The sequence below is a fragment of the Stegostoma tigrinum genome, chromosome 27 (genome assembly GCF_030684315.1).
Source record: "Stegostoma tigrinum isolate sSteTig4 chromosome 27, sSteTig4.hap1, whole genome shotgun sequence".
NCBI classification, from domain to species: domain Eukaryota; kingdom Metazoa; phylum Chordata; class Chondrichthyes; order Orectolobiformes; family Stegostomatidae; genus Stegostoma; species Stegostoma tigrinum.
Window position 1 is genome coordinate 3,274,975 of NC_081380.1, and position 22,930 is coordinate 3,297,904.

At 40.3% G+C, this 22,930-nt stretch overlaps 1 protein-coding gene across 1 annotated transcript; it reads right to left on the minus strand.

The window, feature by feature from the left end:
• Positions 1-2,053: 2,053 nt before the first annotated feature.
• rpain (RPA interacting protein) lies at positions 2,054-22,900 on the minus strand. The gene is made up of 7 exons (XM_048557084.2): positions 22,790-22,900; positions 13,682-13,870; positions 11,944-12,016; positions 9,991-10,105; positions 7,604-7,667; positions 6,446-6,580; positions 2,054-2,329 (listed from the first exon to the last, which is right to left on the minus strand). The coding sequence occupies exons 1-7, from the start codon at positions 22,859-22,861 to the stop codon at positions 2,300-2,302; spliced, it is 678 nt and encodes a 225-aa protein (XP_048413041.1). The 5' UTR covers positions 22,862-22,900; the 3' UTR covers positions 2,054-2,299.
• Positions 22,901-22,930: the final 30 nt, after the last annotated feature.

Below are 22,930 nucleotides of genomic sequence, written 5' to 3' on the forward strand. Positions count from 1 at the left end.
ACTTATCAAAGTGGGGTGTAGGAAATGTGCACTCTCAGTCTAAGCTGTATAAGACATTCTGAAGCTTTTTATTTACCTCTTTTCCTGTGTGCTGTAAATCACAATAAAGATCACCAGATTCCACCGCCTGACTTGGATTCTCATTGAAAATGAGATCTGACCCACCCTGCCTGTGCTATCAAATGGGAAATGAAATTGTCGAACCAACAGCAATCAGTGTGAATCTGTCGTGATGGTTTCCACTCAGATTGAAAGGAAATTACTCTGAAAGTGGATAATCAATCAATCGGAACCCAACATTGAGAGAAGTTGGGGAAGAACTTACAAAGATTCCCAACATTTGGATATGAACTGTGCCAAAGGAGTGGAGAACAAGGATGTGACATCACTCCACAAGGAATTTACCTCAGAATGGTGGGTGCATTAAATAACATATTAGATTCTCTGAAGTGTAAACGTAGGGTTCCACTGGAGTTGATTACCTCATTCCCAGTTTTACTTTGCAGCGGTGTGTATACAGGGTCTAATTCTGTGTGTTTATTGATAGCCTTCTTGTTGTGGAACCAGGCCTCCAGGAATTCCTGTGCCTGTCTCTGCTTGGCTTGTCCTAAGATCCTGATGTTGTCCCAATCAAACGGGTGGTCCTCCTTTTCTGCATGTATGAAGCCGCGTGAGAATTGATCATGTCTTTTTGTTGCCGGTTGGGTGTTCATGTATTGTCATAGCCAGTTTTCTTTCTGTTTGTCCAATGTAAATTTTTTCACGGTCCTTGTATGGAAACTTGTATATGATGCTGGTGCTGTCAATTGTGGGTGAGGGGGCCTTTGTTTCTTGTTAGCAGTTGGTGTAGGTTGCCCAGCTAAATAGCAAGGTTTGTTATCAGAATTTGGGGTTCATCTGCCTTCAATTGTTGGGAATTAGAGGGACTAAATGTTTGAGTAAAATTGTGGTTGATTCAGTCACCGAGTCAATCCACCAGTCCGCAGGCGCCCCACCACCATGCTGGACAACATCATCAGTGCAGCCCCGATGAAGAGCTGCTGCACCCTCGCACCCGCCATTCAAACTGCAGAGGCCACCAGAGCTGAGCACCTCATCTACGTTGCCCCCCAGTAGTGGTTTGCATACGGAGTCTAACGCCATCCGTTCACTGATGGCCCTCCTCGTGGAGAACCAGGCTCTTAAACATTTACTCTTCACTACCAATGGACAGCAGCAGCACGTGCACCATCAACAAAATGCAATGCACCAAAGTAGCAAGGTTCAGTCGACAGCACCTTCTAAACCCACAACCTCTACTCTAAAGCAGCAGATACATGGGTACACCACCACCTGTAAGATCTCTTCAAGCAACTCACCAACCTGACTGGGAATTATATTGATCTTCCTTCAGTGTTGCTGGATCAAAAGCCTGGAATTCCTTTCTAAACTGTACTGTGAGGTCCCTATTCCCCCAAAAATATGCAGCAGCAGAAGGCAGCAACTCACCTCCACTTTCAAAAGGTGCTATTAGGAAGGGGCAATGAGCACAGGTGTAGCCATTGACGTCTATATCCAATGAATGAATAAAAGGCAGAACCAGATGGAAATGCAATCTGCTTTGTGACATGTGGACAGTCTTCTGGTTAGCTGACTCAGCACTTCACAATTATTGTTTATTTTCCCTGAAGTTTTGTCTGCAGAGCTTGCTCCAATGTAAAATGAGTTCTGTCAGGGATAATTTAGGTTTTCAAATATTTGTTCCTGAATCTAATTAAAACAATGGGACTTACAATCAAGCAAACTGATATATTCCTCTTAATTCTTTCCACTGGAACCAAGTTACAAATTATGTTCCAACCCAAGAGCTTGTCCAATGCAGGAATATGTTTGCTCAGCCCGTAGGGCTCTGCTGCTTAAAACATTGTTTCTGCAGCAGGTCAGTGACCGTTTTTTCTCTTCTTTCCCACTGCTTTAAATATTACTGTCCCCACCCCACGATTGAAACAGGATCAAAGATTATTTCCTCATGAATGCAGCCCATGATGACAACAGAAGAGATCATTTCTTCCCAGTCCTTAGTGGTTTTTTTTGTCATTTTTTTAATAATTGAAGAATTTCACTGAAAACAACCCAAATACTACTTATTGGTGGTATATACAAACACAGAAAAAAACCTTCAGTAAATTAGGAGGTAGAATACAGAATGCACAAAGTGCCCCACAACAAATCAGAGGTTATTCTTGTTCAGTCGATTTAAACCCCTGAGAACTAGAATTCTTCGCCATTCTTGGAAGAAATCCTGGAAGTATCTGGGTAATTACAGGATAACTGACAGGTAATCACAAGCCTGAAAGAAAACAAAAATACAAATTACAACAAGTTAGTATAAAAACTACATTTGAGAGGGTTACATATGAAGACATTTGAAAAGTATTTCATACAATATTCTGTTATTAAAATTAATTTACTTGTGTCACTTCTGTGAGGTTGTGCAAGCGAGAACTGCATATTCCTGCTAAATTAATTTGCAAATTCATCATCCTGACTTGGAACTGGATCATCATTCGTTCAAGGTCCCTGAGATAAAATCTTACAACTCCCTCACTAACAGCAATGTGATGTTCCTATAATCACATGGAGTGCAACATTCAAGAAGGCAGCTTACTACTGCCTTCTCAATGACAGTTGGAGATGGGCAATAAATGTTGACCTGCCAGTGACACCCACATCCCTCGGAATAAATAATAAAAGTCTGATGCAAACACCAGCAAATATCTCCACCTCTAACGTTATGATGGAGGGAAGGCCATTGCTGAAGCAGCTGAAAATGGTTGGGCTTAAGACATTAAAGAATTCCTGGGGAGGTTGCTGGTGTCCAGTATCCACAACTATCTCTCTTTGGACTAGCTCATGGAGAATTTTCTTCTGATTGCCATTAACTTGAGCTTTTCATGAACCCCTTGATCCCAATACTTTGTCAAATGCAGCTTTGATTTCAAGTGTAGTCACTCTCTTTCTTGCATTTAGCTTTTGTCCACGTTTGAAGCAATGCTGTAATGAGGTCTGAAACTGTCAGGGCCCTGATGGAACCCAAACTGAGTCAGCCAACAGGTTATTGCTGAGCAGGTGCTGCTTGATAACACGGTCAATGATCTTATTCATCACTTTGCTGATGATTGAGAACAGACTGAGAGGGTGCTAACTGGCTGGATTTGATTTGTCCTGCTTTTTATGAATAGAATCAATATTTTTGCAGAGTTTCTAATTGTGTAGCTGTCTGGAACAGATTAGTTAGAGGTGTGGCAAGCTCTGGAACACAAGTCTTCAGTACCATTGCCCGAAAGTTGGCACGGTGTATAGTCTTTGCAATATCCAGTGACTTCGGCCATTCTTCGATACCACATGGAGGGAAACAAATCTGCAATGCTGGAGGAGATGGAGATAAATCATTCACTCGTCTTCCAAGTCAAGATTGATGAAAATGCTTCAGCCTTATCTTTTAGATTGATGTGCTCTCCTGTCATTGAGGATGAGGACCTTTTTGGAGCATCCTCCTCCAGTGAGTCGTTTAATTGTCCATCACCATTCACAACCGAGATGGCACTGTAGAGTTTAGATCTGAGTTGTGGGTTATGGGATCACATAGCCTGGTTTGCTGCATGCTGCTTATGATGTTTGGAATGCACATTGTCCTATTACATAGCTTCACCAAGTTGACACTTCATTTTTAGGTATGCCTGGTCTGCTCCAGACATGCACTCCAGTGTTTTTTGTTGACCAGGGCTGGTTACCTGGTTTGACAGAGTGGGGTATATGTCAAGTCATTAGGTTGCAGATTGTGGCTGAATATAATTCTGCTGCTGATGATGGCTCACGGTGCCACATGGATGCTCAGTCTTGAACTGCTAGATGTTCAAAGTCTACCCTGCTTAGTAAAAAGCATACTACACAACACAATGGAGGGTATTCTCAATATGAAGATGGAACTTTGTCTCCACAAGCACTGTTCGGTGATCATTCATAGACAGATGCATCCGTGACAGTTTGGTGGGTAAAGATGAAATCAAGTATATTTTTCCCTCTTGTTAGTGCCCTCATCACCTCTCGCAGACCCAGTCGAATGGCAATGTCGTTTAGGCCTTGTCAGCTCGGTCAGTAGTAGTGGCGCTGTTGGCCTATGTTTACAGATGAACATTGAAGTTCCCTCCCAGAGAATAATCTGTGCCCTAGCTGTGTTCAGTGCTTTCTCCAAATGGTGTACAAAATGGATGAGCAATAATTCATTAACCAAACGGAGTGGTAATCAGCAAGTTACCTTGGCCATGTTGGACCTGATGCCATGAAACTTTATGGTTCCAGAGTCAATGTTGAGGATTCCCAAGGCAACTCCCTCCAGACTGTTTCCCACTGCTAGACCTGTCTTATCCAGGAATGGAAATGACAACAGTCCATACAGATCATGGTCTGCAAGATATAATTCTGTTAGTATGACTGTGTTGCTTGTAGCTTAACTGGTTGCTGGAAAGCTGTCTCAATTTTGGCACTGGCCTCCAAAATGTTGGTAACGGGGAACTTTGAAGGACTAGTTTTGCCATGTGCTATTTGGCTCGAGCAATGTTGGATGGTCCCTCTAGTTTCATTCCTTTCTTTAGTAGCAGTTTCATACAACTCAGTGGCTTGCTCGGACATTTCAGAGGCCAGTTGAGAGTTACCCATATTTCTCAAGGGATCAAGGGATTACAGCTTGACTGGCAGACTTCCAGATTCATTCAGACCAGGATAAATTGTTGGTGTAATTTTAAGACTTAGTCAGTTTTCATTTCTGGAATGGTGAATTGATTAAATTAGCACTTATTTTATCAATATTTTCAAGAAAATATCTTTTAGTCCATCAAAATTTGATTACAAGTCAGCTTAAAGTGTATATCTGTACACAGAAATATGTCATAAAGTGGCTCCCCCACACGGACCAGGAAAACTGCTATTATTTAAAACAATTGCTGATTTTAAAAAGATTTTACAACTTTCCAATTGGCAATAAATGCACTCACTACGGTACAGAAGAGAGTCAGTGTCATTCCTGCATTTGTCAATCAAAAATGTCACTTCCGAAAGTGAGACCACATATCTCTTACCTTTAAACCTCGCCCTCACAACCTTTCAGGGCCCAGAATTTGGAATCTTAGTCACAACAGCAGTGAATGGTTTTGTATAGATTTAGTAAAACTTGGCATCTGTCCCCTATGCCTCCATTTGTAAAGCCCATCAAAAATTCAGGTTTCATTATGAAACATTTCTCAACCACATCAGATAGTTACATACATCCTGGTGTTCCATATTATGCAATCTCCTCTGTTTCCTTCAATCAGATCCAATGCAATATTTGGACAGCAACAAACACTTGATGCTCACAAATAACAATCCTACAAACAAAAGGAAAATAGGAACAAAAACAAAAATTGCTGGAAAAGCTCAGCAGGTCTGTCAGCATCTATAAAGAAAAATCAGTTAACATTTTGTGTCCAGTGACTCCTCCTCAGGAACCGTTAACTCTGATCTTTCTTCACAGATGCTGCCAGACCTGCTGAGCTTTCCAGCGACTTCTGTTTTGTTCCCGATTTACAGCATCTGCAGTTATTTCAGTTTTTATACAAAGGAGAATATCCTGAACTAACAGGGGTGTATATATGACTCCTGATTTTACTTCAGTGTTTAAGATTTACAAAACATCTAGAAAATCAGCACCACCTGATTCACCGATAATAACACTACCTTTATCCAAACAAGTGGGTGTTCACAGAAACAGTACACTTTGCTTTGAGTGGTAACTATGTTTTCATGATATGTTTAAACGAACCACACTTACAAATGCCCAGTATGGTGCACACATAACAAAGTGCTGTGGATATTGGAAATTTAAAATACAAATAGAAAATGCTGGAAGTACCTAGAAGGCCAGACAACAACTCTGGAGGGAGAAATGTGTTAACACTTCAGGTACACAATCTGCACAAGTTCTAATGTACAGCTTCTGACCTGTTTTTCTCTACACAGATGCTGCTGGACATGCTGGGCATTTCCAACATTTTCTATTTTATTGGGGCAAAAATAATTTCTTTTGCCAGCCCTCCAGAAAGCACTCGGATATCTTCTGAATATCTCATTCCGTTTCAGCAAAAAACCCTGCAGCAGCTGCCTGAGATCTGGTTTGGCACAATGTAAGCATGAATTTTAAAAAAATCAAAGTATGAAAAAAACGTAAATGATCTACTGAGTAAAACAAAAGTCAATGAATAAAATAACTAAAGAAATTAATAAAAAGTGCCAAAAAGCAGAACTAACTAGAAGTAAAGACACTTCTCCTGCTGTGATGGAACAGCATGGTGAAAACCCATACTTTCCCAAAAGCTGAGGAACTGTCACATCACTGTAGCAAAGTTGTCGAGTAAACCCTCCCGCTTACCTGACAGCTCATGAGAAGTGTGGGCTCTGCTTCTATACCATTCACCACAGAGAAGCTTGGACAATGTGCACATAGAGTGCTATGTTCTGTGACACTGTATTCCAGAAGAGCTCGAAACTGCTGCACTGTTACCTCCTGCAAGTAAATGAACAGAATCTGCAAACATTTCAATAGACCGGAGACACACTTGGCTAACACAGCTCTCATTTAGCAGGAATTAAACCAATTTATCTGTATTGAGAGATGTATCGTCCACAAATTGAATCATATAATCACGCTGTCCAGAATAGCTCCTTTGGGCCATTGAGCCTGTACCACTAAAAAATGTCAGGCAGTGACTGTCTCTAACAAGACCATCAGTTCTAGACAACCAAATACAGTACTGTCACTGAATTCCCCCATCAACATTTTAGACATCGCCATTGATGGTAAATTGAACTGAAGTGGCCGTTTCAATAATACTGGTGCAGGAACAGGTCAAAGACAGGTAATTCTGAATCTTCTGGCTCAAAGCTGTATACTTGGCACAAAACAATGATCTGAAAGAATATTCTTCACTTGCCTGGATAAGTGCAATTCCAACAACACGCAAGAAACCCAACACCATCTATACGTGGCAGCCCACCTAACCAGCACTCCACTCAACACATTAAGTGTGCACTCTGTCCGTAACCAATACACAGTGGCAGCACTGTGCACTATATAAAAGGTATATTGCAGCAACTCACTGTGCATCTTTGATGCTACATTAAAAACCTGTGACTGTTATCATCTAGAAGGACAAGGGCAGCAGATGCATCAGAACATCACCACTTACAGGTTGCCCTCCAAAGTATACATCAACTTATCTTGGAAGTATGTCACCATTCTTTCGCTGTCATGGTGAAAACCCTGGAATCCATTGCAAACAGTACTGCAGGTTATCCATAGAACAGATGGACTATAGTAGTTCAAGGCGGCAGCTCACCACACCACCTTCTCAAGGGTGATTAGGATTAAGCACTAAATGCTGGCCCATCAATCCCCACATCCTCTGAATAAATTTAAAAATCGTCTGTGCAGTTAGGGGACTGTAAACTCAGTACTATGTGCCCAATCATCAATTTCATGAAAGAAGCAAAAAGAAGGGAGTCAGATCCCCGTATGCAAGAAACTTACCCTTGCAGTAATGTACATTCCACATGGACATGTAATAAAGTCATTGCTCACGTTTAAGTAGTTCCTGCAAAAAGGAAGCAGATTTTGTTAGATTGTTCCTGTTTCCACTGAAGTAGTTCTGGCAAGCACGAAGGACAGTAAACGTACATTGTCATCAAAGACGCTGTACTACTTCCAGGTTCAATTCACACACCCCAAACCCTCATCCCTTTAATTAATGACACATAGCTCCATACTAAACTGCTGTTCATGAAGATCGTCAGCAAAAAAATCACTTTATAAAGCCAGGTCCCACCTCCTTAGATGAGAAGCAATAGGAGACAGTGATAAATTGACTTCTATATCCTATTATCTTGTATTTGTGTCCAATATAGATGTTTGACAAAAGGGAAACTGACACTCACTGTTTTGAGCAAACATAATCAAGTTAAAGTCTAATTATAGAAAAGCAAAAGAAAGACAGTCGAATAATCAGAAGTCTAAACTATAGTTCACATTACTTTTGGAAAGAACTGCCTTTGAACCTGAGCATTGTGATTAAATTGTTTTTGTGTTGTATTTTTCCACTCCAGATACTTATCTAATCAAGGCCAAAGGGGAACTGAGACATGGTGAACGGCCAAGGAGGCATGCATATCTCTTCCCAAGCCATGGTCATGTTACTGGTTTGGACTGCTAATGCATAGAATACCCATCAACGTTAATCCCACCAGATTGACATTTCACAAAAAATAATTTTAGGAACCTTGTTCAGCAAAGTTTGAGATGGATTTATTTTAATTGCATGAAAATCTGTATCCTTATCTACTGTACATTTCTGGTGCTTAATAAATCTGGTAAGTTTCAGCCTCAATCAATGTACAGTCTAGAGTTTATTTTGCTTCCCAAAGTAAAGGAAAACAAACGATATAAACCAAAATACAGTGCAGAAGATTTGCGATTTAATCCCTGGATTCAACTAGAGCTCTTTACATAATAAGGGCAAAGACTGACTTTGGATTGACGGCTCAATTAAGGAATATTCTGATCCAAAGAATTTATTGAGAGTTAGGTCTTAAAACAATACATCAGATTGTAAGCAAGACATAGCTTCCATCACAATGGAATTTAACACTGGTGTTCTACTTTTAAACACTGGCAAATGCTCAAGTAATCATTTGCCATGCATAAACAAACAGTGCTGGCTGACTGGGAGGAAGGAAATATCACATGTAAGCCCAGTGCAAGTCATAGCAGCTGGAATGCTGGGACATCTTTCTTTTTTTCCCATTCAAAAATTTTAACGCTTTTGCAACCTAATTGGATATGAAGATCTGAGATCAAACCAGGACCCCACTGGTCTGCTAAGTCACTTTAAAAGTCGTTTCAAAATTTCAATTAATTGTGTTCTAAAGTTAGACAACTTCAAGCCAACAATGCTCCAATTGTACAGTTCTCATTATTTAAAAAAAATTAATTTTCTCTCCAGTTTCTCTCCTATAAATCATTTGTATATCTTAAAACAATTTATCTAAGAAAGCAAAAGCAGAAGTATGCCATTCAGCCCAAGGCCTGCTCCATCATTCAATTTCATCACACCCGATCTGTACACATCTCCATCCAATTTTGATTCTGTAAACTATAATACTTTTCACCAAACAGAAATCAAGCTGTTTTGGAATTCTGAATTAACACCTAGCCGGTTACAGAATAATTCCAGATTCTAATTATCTTCACGGTGAAGAACCACTTTCTGACATTCCCCAAGTGGTTGAGCCCTAATTTTCAAGTTATGCCTCTCCTTGTTCTAGGCTGGTGCTTCTCAAAAACTTTCTTCCACTGCGACCTCATTTTGAGGATGGAAAATTGTGGTAACTTCTCCTGACATTTGAGAAAGCAAGAGCTGAAGGTCTGTTAGAGCAGAAGCATGGCTGTTGTAATTTGATCACAGCTCCATGGTAGCCATTACTGCCTCAGTTCCCACATTTATCCAAACATTTTAGCTCTCAACCCCAATTGAGATCCCAACTCCTACTTTGGGAAGTCCTGTTCTCAGCTTTCCCAGCAAGGTAAATAATTTTTCTGTTGTCCACCTTTCACTCCATTTGTCATCTAAATACTTAAATTAGATCACTCTTCAATACATTATAACCACCAAAATGAAAACCTGGTTTATGCAACATGTGTTTTAGCCCCTGTACCAATTTGATTCATCTGCTTGCACCCCCTCCTGGGCCAACATATCCTGCCTGCTGCTTGCCGGACACAACAATTCCAAATGCATGATATAACTCCTAACATAACTTCCGTTCCTCTGGTACTCAAGCCCCCTTGCTTTAAAAATAGCTTTAAAGAAACTCGGGAAATTAGCTAGAAATGCAAAACACAGCTGATTGCAGCAGATTTACCTGTTACATAATGGACAAATGATTCTGTTTGGAACATCAAATCCGTCAATCATGGCATTTAAACAGGCTTCATCGAAACGTAAGCTGGCCTCATACTCCTCAATAATGGCTTGTTCTACAAGAAGTATAGAAGACACAATATATTACTAAAATCTTAAAAGAAAATCTATTCTGCAAAACTTGCTTGGAAGGAGAATTCTTCAAAAGCGCTCTATTATTCTATTTCTTAAATCAAGGCGTTTATTGTATAAAAGAATTCACAACTTCCTGCTAAGTTCTTCTTTCACAACCTGGAAATTCTATTATTCTTCTACATTGGTACCAGCTTCTTCAGGTTCCTTTGCTGGTACTTTTCTCTGCTCACACTTTAATTCTCTCATATACCATCCGTTTTATTTGACTTTGCTAAACCATTTCTGTATTTGAAGCATCAAAACATAAAGAGTAGGTCAATGCTTATAAAAATAAAATCACTGCCATTCATGCCGAGTTTATTTTCACCTATTGCAAGCACATTTATCCTAGTTCATCAGCAATAACAAGCTGAAATAGTCAACATCTTATTTGGCTTTCCATCTGCTGAAATACATTTCAATTGCCTGTTCACCCATTAAGTCCAAATTCTGCTGCATTGATGTTTACAAGTATGAATCAAGTAATCACCACTGAACACTGCTCTTTTCATTGCTGCCTTGACTTTGAATTAGCTGCAGGAATATACAGTCAAGTTTTACAGCATCATTCTCCCTCCCATCTACATTGCGCAACAGAAACAATTCTACAGACTGAAAACCAGAGAGACAAGGAAATGACCAGACCAAATCTAGGAGAGATTTCCAATTTCTTATGATAGTTTAGCCTCACCTAACAGAAATTGACACTGGGAAAATATGAAGCTGGTAATAATGTTATCCAGAAAACTTGTTGGTGAATACTTGTTCAGCATAACATAATCTATTTATCAAGTTCATCATGCTTTAACAATTTCAGAACATGAACATTCCTTCTTTGGCTATTATCTAGCCCAACATTCCCAGTCATGTTTTCGGCTACTTTCAGCACTACCAACGCATTTTCAACTACTCATTGTCCCCATTATCAGCTAAGTAGCTTGACTTATTATCAACAGTTCCTTTGTCTGTCTACCCTTTTCTCCTCTCTCTCTAGGCTACATCCCCACCAGTTCACTCACTCTCTATGCTTCACCACCACAAAACCACCCCAGTGATCCCATCATCAGGAGGAGTACCACGTCTTCCGAGCTGCTTCTAACTCAAAAGAAGCGTCACTGGATTTAAAACATTACTTCTGTTTTTCTCCAACAGATGCTGTGAGAGCTGCTGAGTTTGTCCAACAACTTCTCTTTTTGTTTGTTTCATCAATGATATTTTCTTAGCTGAGTTGTCACCAGCCTCGGATCAATTTCTTTGCAACTCAGCCGTTCAGCATATCTGTATTGTTTCCAAATTATGGAATTGTTTATTAGTGTACTTTCAACCTCAAGTATTGAGCTATTTCAATATTTCCAAACACGTGGATCATGTAACTATTTAAAACAACAACAGTAATTGAACAGTGGTATACAGTTCTTGAGGCAATTTAAAAGGAATTGGTAACACCAGTCTAAAATTTGTGAGAAATTAAAAAGGATTAGAATATATTAAGCAGTAAAGGAGGGGTGGTGAGGATTTCCTTCTGCTCAGAGAACAGATTTTTAAAAGGATTATGCTTCTATTATATTTGGTAATTAGAACACAGGTTTCGGCAAACAAGTGGATAGAAAAATGCATTGTACATGATGATGTCAAATTCACATCAGCGTACAAAGGTCAACTGACCAAATTTTCTTCAGCCCAAGCCCATTTGGGGAACAGGGATGAAGACAATATTACAATATTCATGCCAGTCTTCAATGATGTCTACTGAGAAGGAATAGCTTGTAGGTGTATTTACCTTCGCTGAGGAGGTCTTGTTGAATTTTCTCAAGTTCTGCCAATTCATTTATATCCTCCAGTGTATTAAGAACCTGGGGAACAAATCAAACCAAATAAACATGACTCCAATGGTACACTTCTAATATGGTAAATGCTCCAGAAATTTGAATAAACAGAATGAGAGTGTATTGTGAAGTTAAAACCACACTGGTTAATTTCTTGTTTGAAAGGGCATGGAGCACACTGCTACAGAAGGTGATGGCTTCAGAATTAATTCAGGCATTTTCAATGAAGTGAAATAGAAAGGGCTAAGAAGGGCAGACAATGAGCATTAAAATGCTAAGGAATTATCAAGGACAAAAACAATAAGATGAACAGTTTCCTGCTGTTTCCATATTGCCAAAATGAGTTGGAACTATAAAGATGCTAAATTAAAAGAGAATTGCTAATAATCTGTAACTATTAAAGCAATATGCATATTCCATCTAATCAGTGCAGGAGAATGTAACGGTGTGATAAGCTTCACAGTGTTTCCACTCTAAATGTGGGCAGTGAAATGTCTAAATAACAAGGCTGTCAGGGAATTTGGTTTCATTACAGGTATAGGAATACCTTATTCAAGACCAGGATGTAAAATATATCTCATCTTATCAAGAAATAAAGATGGAAAAGTCGTAATGCCATATTACTTTACAAAACATTCAGACTAAGAAGCATATTTCACAAAGCTTAGAATGTATCATTTATTAAATTCAATGACCAAAGAAAACTAATCCAATTGATTTCATTGGCCTGCTTTACCATCCAAGTTCCAATGCAAGATTTTTAAAAAAATCACATCCAATCAGTTGCCACAGGCTGCCAGATGAAACAGGATCAGAGGGCAAGACTTCAGTATTTAAAAATTACTTAAGGATCAGAAGAGTACTAACCCTTTCTCTGCAACAATTTAATTAAAGAATATGGCTATTAACAGTTCAATGAGACCAATGCTTGGATAATCACAGGCAGCAACTGATTCTTAGGGCAGTTCACTAAAAATTCAGGACAATGTTAACAGATATTTTTTAGGCTCAGTTTCTAGATACAGACTTCTATATACATCAAAGCAAACCCCACTTATTACCGTTGAACATATTTACTTTTATTCTACCCCAATTTTTGAATTAGGATTAATATAAATCGACTTTTTGTGAAGTGACTTCTCTTCAAAACATTACAAATACAGACATTCTTGAAAAAGACCATAATTACACTTTCAACGGTTCAGTTTAACAAGACTCCCCGCAAAGTAATTACCTTAGAAATATAATTTCTGAAATATCCAATTAATGTGGAAGGTCTGTCCAATCGAATATTACACCTTATAGCTTCAATTAAAACACATTAGGACTTTGCCATTATTTAGGCCTTCTCAAAATATCTGCTTCATGACAGATGTACGCAGTTTGCTCCTTACAAAAAAAAAGGCTGGAAATACATTGTTTAATATGTATTCTTTTGTGGCTTGTGAGCATCACTTATTGCCCATCTCTAATTGCCCGTGAAGTGTTCGAGAATCACCTTCTCGAATTGCTGTTATACATATATGGTTACATTGTACAATGCTTAACACAAGAATCTGAATTGTCCATATGTTCCCCCCATGTTATTTTAATGGAGATTCCATCCTGATATATTTGTATTTGCAACACAACTTCAAAGTGTACAAAGTTAAAAAATGGAATTAGGTCAGAAGGGATTTGAGACTGACAAACCTCTGTTAAACTTCCCTTTTTCCACAATGATTGAAAATCATCATCTCGGGCTTTCAAGGCTCTCCATTCTTCATCCATCACCTCTTGAACGAGGAAGGATCCATTCAGGCTGCAGTTGGAATTCTCACCTACATGCCTGTACCTGTCTAACAGTTTTGCTCTGCTATTCTTTAGTCTTTCTATGCACTTCTGGTGAGAAATAATAGAGGGAATGAAAGTCATTGCATATCATGAACAAATAAATTTTTCTTATTTAGAGAACTAATAACGTATCTACAATTTATTTGGAAAGATATAACCCACTGCCTATTTGTAAATATGTTTAAAACAACATTTAAAATAAAAACAATGGGGGAAATTCCTATTTAACCACATTCTGTAAATGGAAAGGCATTGCAGTTCACAGTATACTTCAAAATTAAAGAATGATTAGATTTAGACAGCATTTTTCATACTTCAGGCACTTCATGTAAAAGAGATTATTCTGAATGATTTGTTTAACATTTTCTTCAATCGTAAACAATGTCTTGCTCATCTATTAACTCTGATGTAATATTCTGGATTCAGTTTACTTATTATTATATTGAGATTCTCTCAACCAATTCTTTAGATTGTAGATGAGTTTTGACCTTCACTACTTGTTCATTTTAAACACTTAACACCAGTTCTTACCTATGACCGTATTAATGCAGGAGGCCTCCTACTGTAACGGGGATGACAACAACTTGCACTTCGACATACTGAAACATTCCAAAAGGCTTAAACTGATCTGATAAAAATGTCAATACTGCCATTGGATTGACACATCAGTCAAGTTCTCAATACCTGTTCGATATAGGTGGAATCCACCATACCATGACAGCATTTGAAGACAAGCAATTTCTGATGTTCTGGTCAACATATCTCCCTCAAAAAAACCATTAAAACAAAGATCTGACTTTCAATCTCTCTGCTGCTATGGGGCATTCTTTTCACAGAATTGCAGCCATAACTCCCAGTTCACTGCAAAATCTGTTGAGATTTTCCAAGTAGCTCTCTTTACAAGTTAAAGTTCAGCAGTAATGATTGTCCCACCCACAAGGTTAAACAATACAATTTCACATTATAAAGTCACTTTTACAATGCACAATCAATTCTCAGAGCTTCAAAAAGGGAACTTCCTTCGGAATACTGCTTAATAAGGTCTAACTCTGAGGTCCAGCTTTGTCAGCCATCACAGAGTCCATGAATTAAGCAGTAAATCATTGCAAGATTTCACCTTGTCCTTCCCCATGATATTGACATTTTTCTGCAAGTAGATCCCTGGGCACTGTGTGATAATGCGATGACTTTAAGAGGTGTGTTCATCTTGTTTTTTTTAAAATGGAGAGGTTGAGACAGAAGTACCAAGTGGTCTATTTCAAGCCAACAAAATAAACGCTTGTGTGGCCTTGGGCCTTTTTAAAAGAAAAGTCGGGGCAATAGAAGCAGCATTAATGGGTGGAGTCTGGGTCCCACAGAATCAGGATTTTTTTTAGTTTAGCTCTTTGTTACAGATAAAAGCAGTAATTTTCTTCCTGCTGCGAGAATTGTATGTGAGACAATGTGTTTTACTGATTCTACCTTTGCCAAGGGGTGTGTGTTTGGCCTGTTACTATATTGAAACAGTTGCTGTGTAGTGGTTAAAAAATGTATCATTCTGTTTAGTTTTCCAATTGAGTTAGTTATATCAAGTCTTCTTTCTTTTGTTTATATTTTAACTAAAAGGTAACACTGAAGTACATTTTGCTTAAAGCCAAGTAGTGTAACCTTGAATTAATCTGGAATACAGCACCTTACCTTTGCCTTCAAGTAAGAAAAAGTTAGAGTCTAGACTATCTCCTTGAAATAAAAACCAAAAGAACTGTGGATACTGTAAATCAGGAACAAAAACAGAAATTGCTGGAAATGCTCAGCAGTTCTGGTAGCATCCATGAAGAAAAAATCAGGGTTAAAGTTTTGGGTCCAGTGACCCTTCCTCAGAACTGATGGTGGTCAGGAAAATGTCAGTTTCCATACAGAAGATAGACAGGAGGATGGAGTAGGGAGTGAACGATAGGATAAAGAAGACAGCCCAAAGACAGAGAGGAGCAGGTGGATAGGAGATGGAGTTGATTACAATCTGGGTAGGAGGGCGAATAGCTGTTAATGGGGACAGTCAGTGACTAACAATAGGCTGTGTGTAATGACAGGCTATGTGATAACAAGGCCTGGAATGTGGGAAAGGGAGCTAGGACACTGGGGAGATTAGAGCCTAAAATTATTGTACTCCATATTGAGTCCAGAGGGCTGCAGGGTCCCCAAGTGGAAGAGGTGTTGTTCTTCCAGCTTACACTGAACCAAGTCTGAGACAGAGATATTAGCCAGAGGACAGGGTGGTGTGTTAGCGTGGACAGGAACTGGAATCTTAGGGTCTTTTTTACAAGCAGAACATAGATGTTCTGCGAAGTGGTCACTCAGTTCAACTACAGGGAGTGTGATAATCAAGCCTGGCACAGTATTCACACACACTTTCAGAGGGATAGCTAGATAGCAATCAAAGTTGACTTCTCCCTATATCTTCATTTAGAGGTACAGAACACACAAGAAGACACAGAAGTATAAACAAAATTTATAACAATCAGAGATCATTGATCCGGCTACCAGGTGTTTATTACAAACCCCAAAAAGACAGCAGGCAATAGAAAAGCAGACATGTAGATAATATGATGTGTGTAAAAACAATAATAGGGTAATTATATTAGCGGATTTCAACTTCTCCAATATTAATTAGGACAGTCATACCATTAACGGTTCAGCAGGTACAGATTTCTCGAAACATGTAGAAAGATCCAACAAGGGACAGTGCAGTGTTGGCTAATTCTGGGTAAGAAAGCCAAACAAGTGTTTGAGGTGGCAACAAGAGAGCATTTTAGTAATAGCAAGCACAACACTGTGCGTTTTAAGCTTGTTGTGGAGAAGGAGAAAGGTGGTCCGCAAGAAAAAAATACACCGTTTTGGAAATGGGGGAAGGCAGAGTTTATTAAAATAATGCAGGATCTGGCCAAAGTAGACTGAGAACAGTGGTAAATCTGCAACAGAATGGTGAGTGGAATTGGCAAGAGTACAGACACAACGTGTTCCTTTTTAGAGAGTGAAATGTTGGGGCAACAAGCCTAGAGAACACTAGATATGAGGAATGGATAAGGAAAAGTGAGGCTTTTAACAGGTACAAAGGGAGCAATTCAAACCTAACAGATTATAAAAAGTGCAGGGGATGTGACTTAAGAAAGCAACTGGTATGGAAAAGAGGGGATATGAAAAGACACTGGTGGATAATATCAGGGATAATCCCAAAATATTCTGTAAATATATCAAGGGGAAGAGGATACCAAGGCAAAAAGTAAGGCCCATTAGGGGACAGGGGGGTGGGGATGAATTTGCACGTGGAGCCGAAAAGACATTGACAGAGTACAAAATGAGTACTTGACATCTGTCTTCAATTTGGACGAGGATATTTAGGTACAGAATTCTGGAAGAGGGTCTATGAGGTTCTTGAGCTGTTTGACAGAGAAAGTGAGGAGTATTTGAGCTTTGGCAGGCTTAGAAGTGGACAAATCCCCAGGTTCAGATGCGTTTGTATCCCAGGCTGCTGTGGGAAACAAGGAAGGAGATTATGGAGGATCTGACCTAAATTTTTAATTCTTTTTTGGCCACAGGGAAGGCGCGAGAGGACTGGAGCACTGCAAACGTCATTCTACTTTTCAAGAAGGGGGCAGTAGAAATAAACTTGGAAATTACTGGCCAGCGAATCAGAAATCAGTGATAAGGAAATATTGAAAAACGTAGTACCACACAACATAGGAGGAGTAGGCCAAGCGTGCTTTGCCATTAATTACGATTAGATTCCCTAGTGTGGAAACAGGCCATTCGGCCCAACAAGTCCACACCGTCCCTTGAAGCATCCCACCCAGACCCCATGATCATGGCTAATCATCCAATTCAATTACATGTTCCTCTTTTGATTTGATCCCTTCAGCCCTAAATGCTACATCCAACTCCTTCCCGAAATCACACAATGTTTTCTTAACTGCTTTCTGTGGTAGTGAATTCCATAGGCTCACCACTGTCTGAGTAAAGAAGTTTCTCCTCATCTCAGTATTAAATAGTTTACCTCGTGCCCTTAGAATGTTATTCATGAGTCTGGATTCCCTGTCATTAGTAACATCTTTCCTGTATCTATCTGTCTAGAACTTTATTGTTTTCTATGAAATCCCCTCATTCTCTTCAAGTCCAGCAAATATAATTCTAAAGGATTCAATTACACCTCATACATTACTCCTGCAATCCCAAGATTCACTCTGGTAAACCTTTACTGCACTCCTCTATAGCAAGGAAGCTTTTCCTCAGATAAGGAGGCAAAAATGCCAAAGCCCTGTATAACAGCAGCAGACTTCCCTGCTGTTGAATATCCTTGCAACGAAGGCCAACAATAATGTGCTGAATGATGCCCATTCAGATTTCACCAGGGCCACTCAGCTCTTGACCTCATCACAGCCGTTGTTCAGACATAGACAAAACAGCTAAATTCTGGAGATGAGATGAAAATGATAGCCTTTGACACCCACCAACGCATCATTCGATGAAGTGTGGAATCAAGAAGCCCTAGCATGACTAGAATCAATAGGTATCGGGGGCAAACTCTCTGCTGGTTGGAGTTACACATGGCAGAAAGGAAGATGGTCATGTTTGTTGGAGGTCAGTTATCTCAGCTCCAGGGCATCTCTAAAGGAGTTCCTCAGGGTAGTATCCTAGGCCCAACTATCTTCAGCTGCTTCATCAATGATTTTACCTGCACCATAAGATCAGAAGTGGGGACGTTCGTCAATAATTGCACAATGTTCAGCATTATTCACAACACCTCAGATACTAAAGCAGTCCACGTTCAAATGCAATAAGACAGGGACACTATCCAGGCTTGGGCTGACAAGTGGCAAGTAACATTGGTGCCACACAGTGCCAGGAAATGACCATCTCCAATAAGAATTCATTTACCCATTGCCCATTGATGTTCAACGATTATCACTGAATCCTCCACTATCAACATCCTGGAGGTTATCATTGACCAGAAACTCAGTTTGGCTCACCATATAAACACCGTGGCTACAACAGCAGGTTACAGGTGAGGAATGCTGTAGCGAGTAACTCACCTCCTGATTCCCCAAAGCCTGTCCACCATGTACAAGGTACAAGTTGGGAGAGTGATAGAATACTCCCCACTTGCCTAGATAAGTGCAACTCCAACAACACTGAAGGAGCTTGACAACATCCAGAACAAAGCAGCCCACTGGCATCACATCTATATACATCCACTCCCTCCACCACCAACGCTCAGTAAGGATAGTGTTTGCCATCTATAAGATGCACTGAGGAAATTCACCAAAGCTCCTTTGACAGCACTTTCCAAATCCACAACCACTTTCATCCGGAAGGTCAAAGGCAGCAGATATATGGAACACCACCAATTGCAAATTCCCCTCCAACCACTCACCATCTTGACTTGAAAATATATTGCTATTCCTTCACCGTCGTTGGGTCAAAATCCTGGAATCTTCTCCCTAAGGGCATTTGGGGTCAACCTCAGCATGTTTACTGCAGCAGTTCAAAACAGCAGCTCAACAACACCTTCTCATGGACGACTAGGGATGGGTAATAAATCCTGGGCAGCAAGTGATGCCCAAGTCCTACCATCAAATACATTCTAGGGAACTCCAAAGTAACAGAAATATCTAGGGCTACTTGCCAACAGATCCCTAACAGTGACAGGAGAGGTTACTAGGGTGGATAAGAAGGCAAACAGGACACATGACCCTTGAGTTTATCAGTTGTGGCATAGATCATAAAAGCAGGGAGGTTATCTTGTAGACATGTAGGACTTTGGTTACGCCATAGCTGCAGTATCATGTGTAGTTCTGGTCACTGTGTGAGAAAAGGGTATGATTGCACCTGACAAGAGTGCAGATGAGATTCACCGGGATGCTTTGTGTAATAGAGTAGTTTAGCTCGAAAGAGCGGCTGAATATGGTCAGTGTGTTTTCTTTAGAGCAGAGAATGCTGAGAGAGGACCTGATTTAGCTGTAATAAGATCAGGAGGGATATGGAGAGGGTGGACAGAAAGCAGCTTTTGGTCTCAGTTAAAGGGTCAAGAACAAGTGGCCATACTTTAAGGTGAAAGGCACAAGATTTAGAGGTTAGAACTGGAGAACACAGCAGGCCAGGCAGCATCAGCAGCAGTAAAGCTGACCTTCTGGGTCAGGACCTGCTATATTCCTCTGGCTCCAAGCTGTCTTATCTCAGACTCCAGCGTCGACATTTCTTACTATCTCCAGGTTTAGAGGAGATTTGAGTTAAACGGTTTTCACCCAAAGGATAGAGGAAATTGCAATGCACTGCCTGGGAGGGTAGCTGAGACAGGAAGCTTCCTGACCTTTAGAAATTACATGGATGAACACTCAAACTGTCATAATATTCAAGACTATGGGCCCAGTGCTAGAAAATGGAGCTAGTGCAGATTTAGAGCTTTTTTTCGTGGTGCAGACAAAATGGGCTGAAGGGCCTCTACTGTACTGTACGATCTGATGGCAGCAGGGCAATGAAGAGGCTAGAATTTTAGGAGTGCAAGTATCTCAGATAGTTAGGACTGAAAGAGATTAGAAAAAGGGAAGGGTAACATAACAGGGTCAGAGAGGAATAGTGCAGAGAACACGATAAAGTAGATCGGTGAACGGAAGTATGATGGTGACATGGCAGTTGGTGAAAGGCAGCAGAGGTTTGGAAGACGGCAAATTTCAGGAAGGTAGAATGCAGCCAGACAGGAATGTATTTGTTGATTCTGGAAGTAGTAAATGGCATGAATGAAGGCTTCATCAGTATAAGAACTGAGGCAGGGGTAAAGACAAACATGAATTCGTGAGCTGGAAAAAGAGCATTTCATTCACAGTATGATTTTGACGAACATCAGGATGAGAAGGATACATACACAGGCTCCTACTTATTGACTACAGCTCTGCATTCAACAACATAATTCCAAACAAACTCATCTCTCAACTCTGAGACCTAGGTCTTCCACTGCCCCCGTAACTGGACCGTCGACAATCAGTAACAATAGATGACAACACCTCCTCCACAATAATCCTCAACATTAGTGCCCCAGAAGGCTGCGTACTCAGCTCCTTACTATAGTCCTTATACACTCATGACTATGACGTCAAATTCTGCCCCTATTCCATTTACAAGTTTTCTGACAACACCACCCTATTAGGTCAGGACTTTCTTGGAACTTCTCCTTCCAATGGTAGGAAAGAGTACAAGAAAGAGATTGAGTACTTAGCGGCACGGTGTAAGTACGACAAACTCTCCATCGACGTCAGCAAAAAGAAGGAGCTAGTCACTGACTTCAATAGTGCTGAGGTGGAGATGGTTGATAGCATCAAGTTCCTGGGAGTGATCATTAACAACATTCTGTCTTGGTCCACCCACCTCGACACAATGGTCCACAAAGCACAAGAACATCACTACTTCTTCAGGAGGCTAAGGAAATTCAGCACATCCACAAAGAATCTTTCCAATGTTTACAAATGCACCATAGAAAGCATCCTATCTAGATGCATTACAGTGTAGTATAGCGACTGCTCTCTCCAAGAATGCAAGAAACTACAGAGAGTTGTGAACACAGCCCAGTCCATCACGCAAACATGCCTGCCATCCATTGACTCATCTATACTTCCAACAGCCTCGGGAAAGCAATCAACATAATCAAAGACCCCTCCCACCCCAGTTATACTCTCTTGTACCCTCTTCCATCGGGCAGACGATGTACAAGTTTGAATACACGTATGAACAGATTCAAGAACAGCTACTTCCCCACTGTTATCAGACCTTTAAATGGATTTCAAATATTAATGTTGATCTTTCTCTGCACCTTCTCTACAGCTGTAACACTGTACTCTGCTCTATAATCATGATGCAGTTTGTATGTTATGATCTACCTTTATAGTAAGCAAAACAATACTTTGCACTGTTTCTCAGTACATGTGACGACAATAAATCAAAATCAAAGCTCACATCAGGGTTAAATATGATATAATCTTGATTACTCAGACAAGTGCTGGGGAGAGATGGAGCAGTAGATTCTGTGGTACAATCCTAATGTAATAGCTTCAGTCTTGGCAATATTCAATTGTAGACAATTTCTACTTTATCTGCATTGGATTTATGTTGAGTAATTTGCCAACTTACAGACAAAAGTGTTGAGAGCAGCGTTCCTCCCAATATTTTCTTTTGCAAGACCTCAGAGGACTTTGGAATCAGACGTCATGCTGCAAAAGGAGTTTGTGTGCATACTTGGTCGAAAAAGAGATGACAACAAGCTGGGTATCATCAGCAGAACTGTACCTCAGGTACCCTGTCCAAACATAGCCTCCTTGAAAATTATGTATTGCATTGGAAGCATTTCAGTGTAAGTTAACTTGGCCAATTCATGGGTTAAAGTGATTGATTTTTATGCAAAGCTTGACTATACTGGGTTTATCGCTCTTGTAATTTATAAGAGCGGGAGGTGATTTGACTGGAACAGTGTTTAAAACTCAGAGGTCTCGGATTTAAGATGCACATGACCAGGAATTTATTTAAAAGCGACGTGCGAATTAAGCAAGGGTGATGTGAGAAAAATCATTTTCATGTGACAAGCAGTTATGTTATAAAATGCACTTTCTGGAAACAGTGGACGCAGTTTAATTGAGGCTTTGGATGTTTATTTGGCTAGTAATGACATTCAGGGGTGTGGGGGAAAGGCAGGGGATTGGCACGATGCAATGGAGCCGAAAGGCCTCCCTCTGCGCAACAATAATTCGGCGAATCTTCTCTGAGGATCGTGAGTGTTTGAGCTCTTGTCCTGTCAGCGGTAAAACGGTGGAGATATTCACGGTTGAAATTGCTAAGGGTTACGGTGGACTGTGGCCAGTGGAGCTAAAGCCACAGTCGAGCCAGCCCTGATCTTATCGAATGGCGGAGAGGGCCCCGAATGGCCTCCCCTGGACCCAAACAGCTCACCTTCCTGTACGTCTCCTTCCAGGGAGCAGGGCGGCTTTTGTATAGATCTCTATGCCTGGAATCCGCTTCCATCCTCCTTCCGAAGCCCACGGTCGGCCCCGTGTGACCGAATCAGGGTCGAAATTGCAGCTCGATCATCGC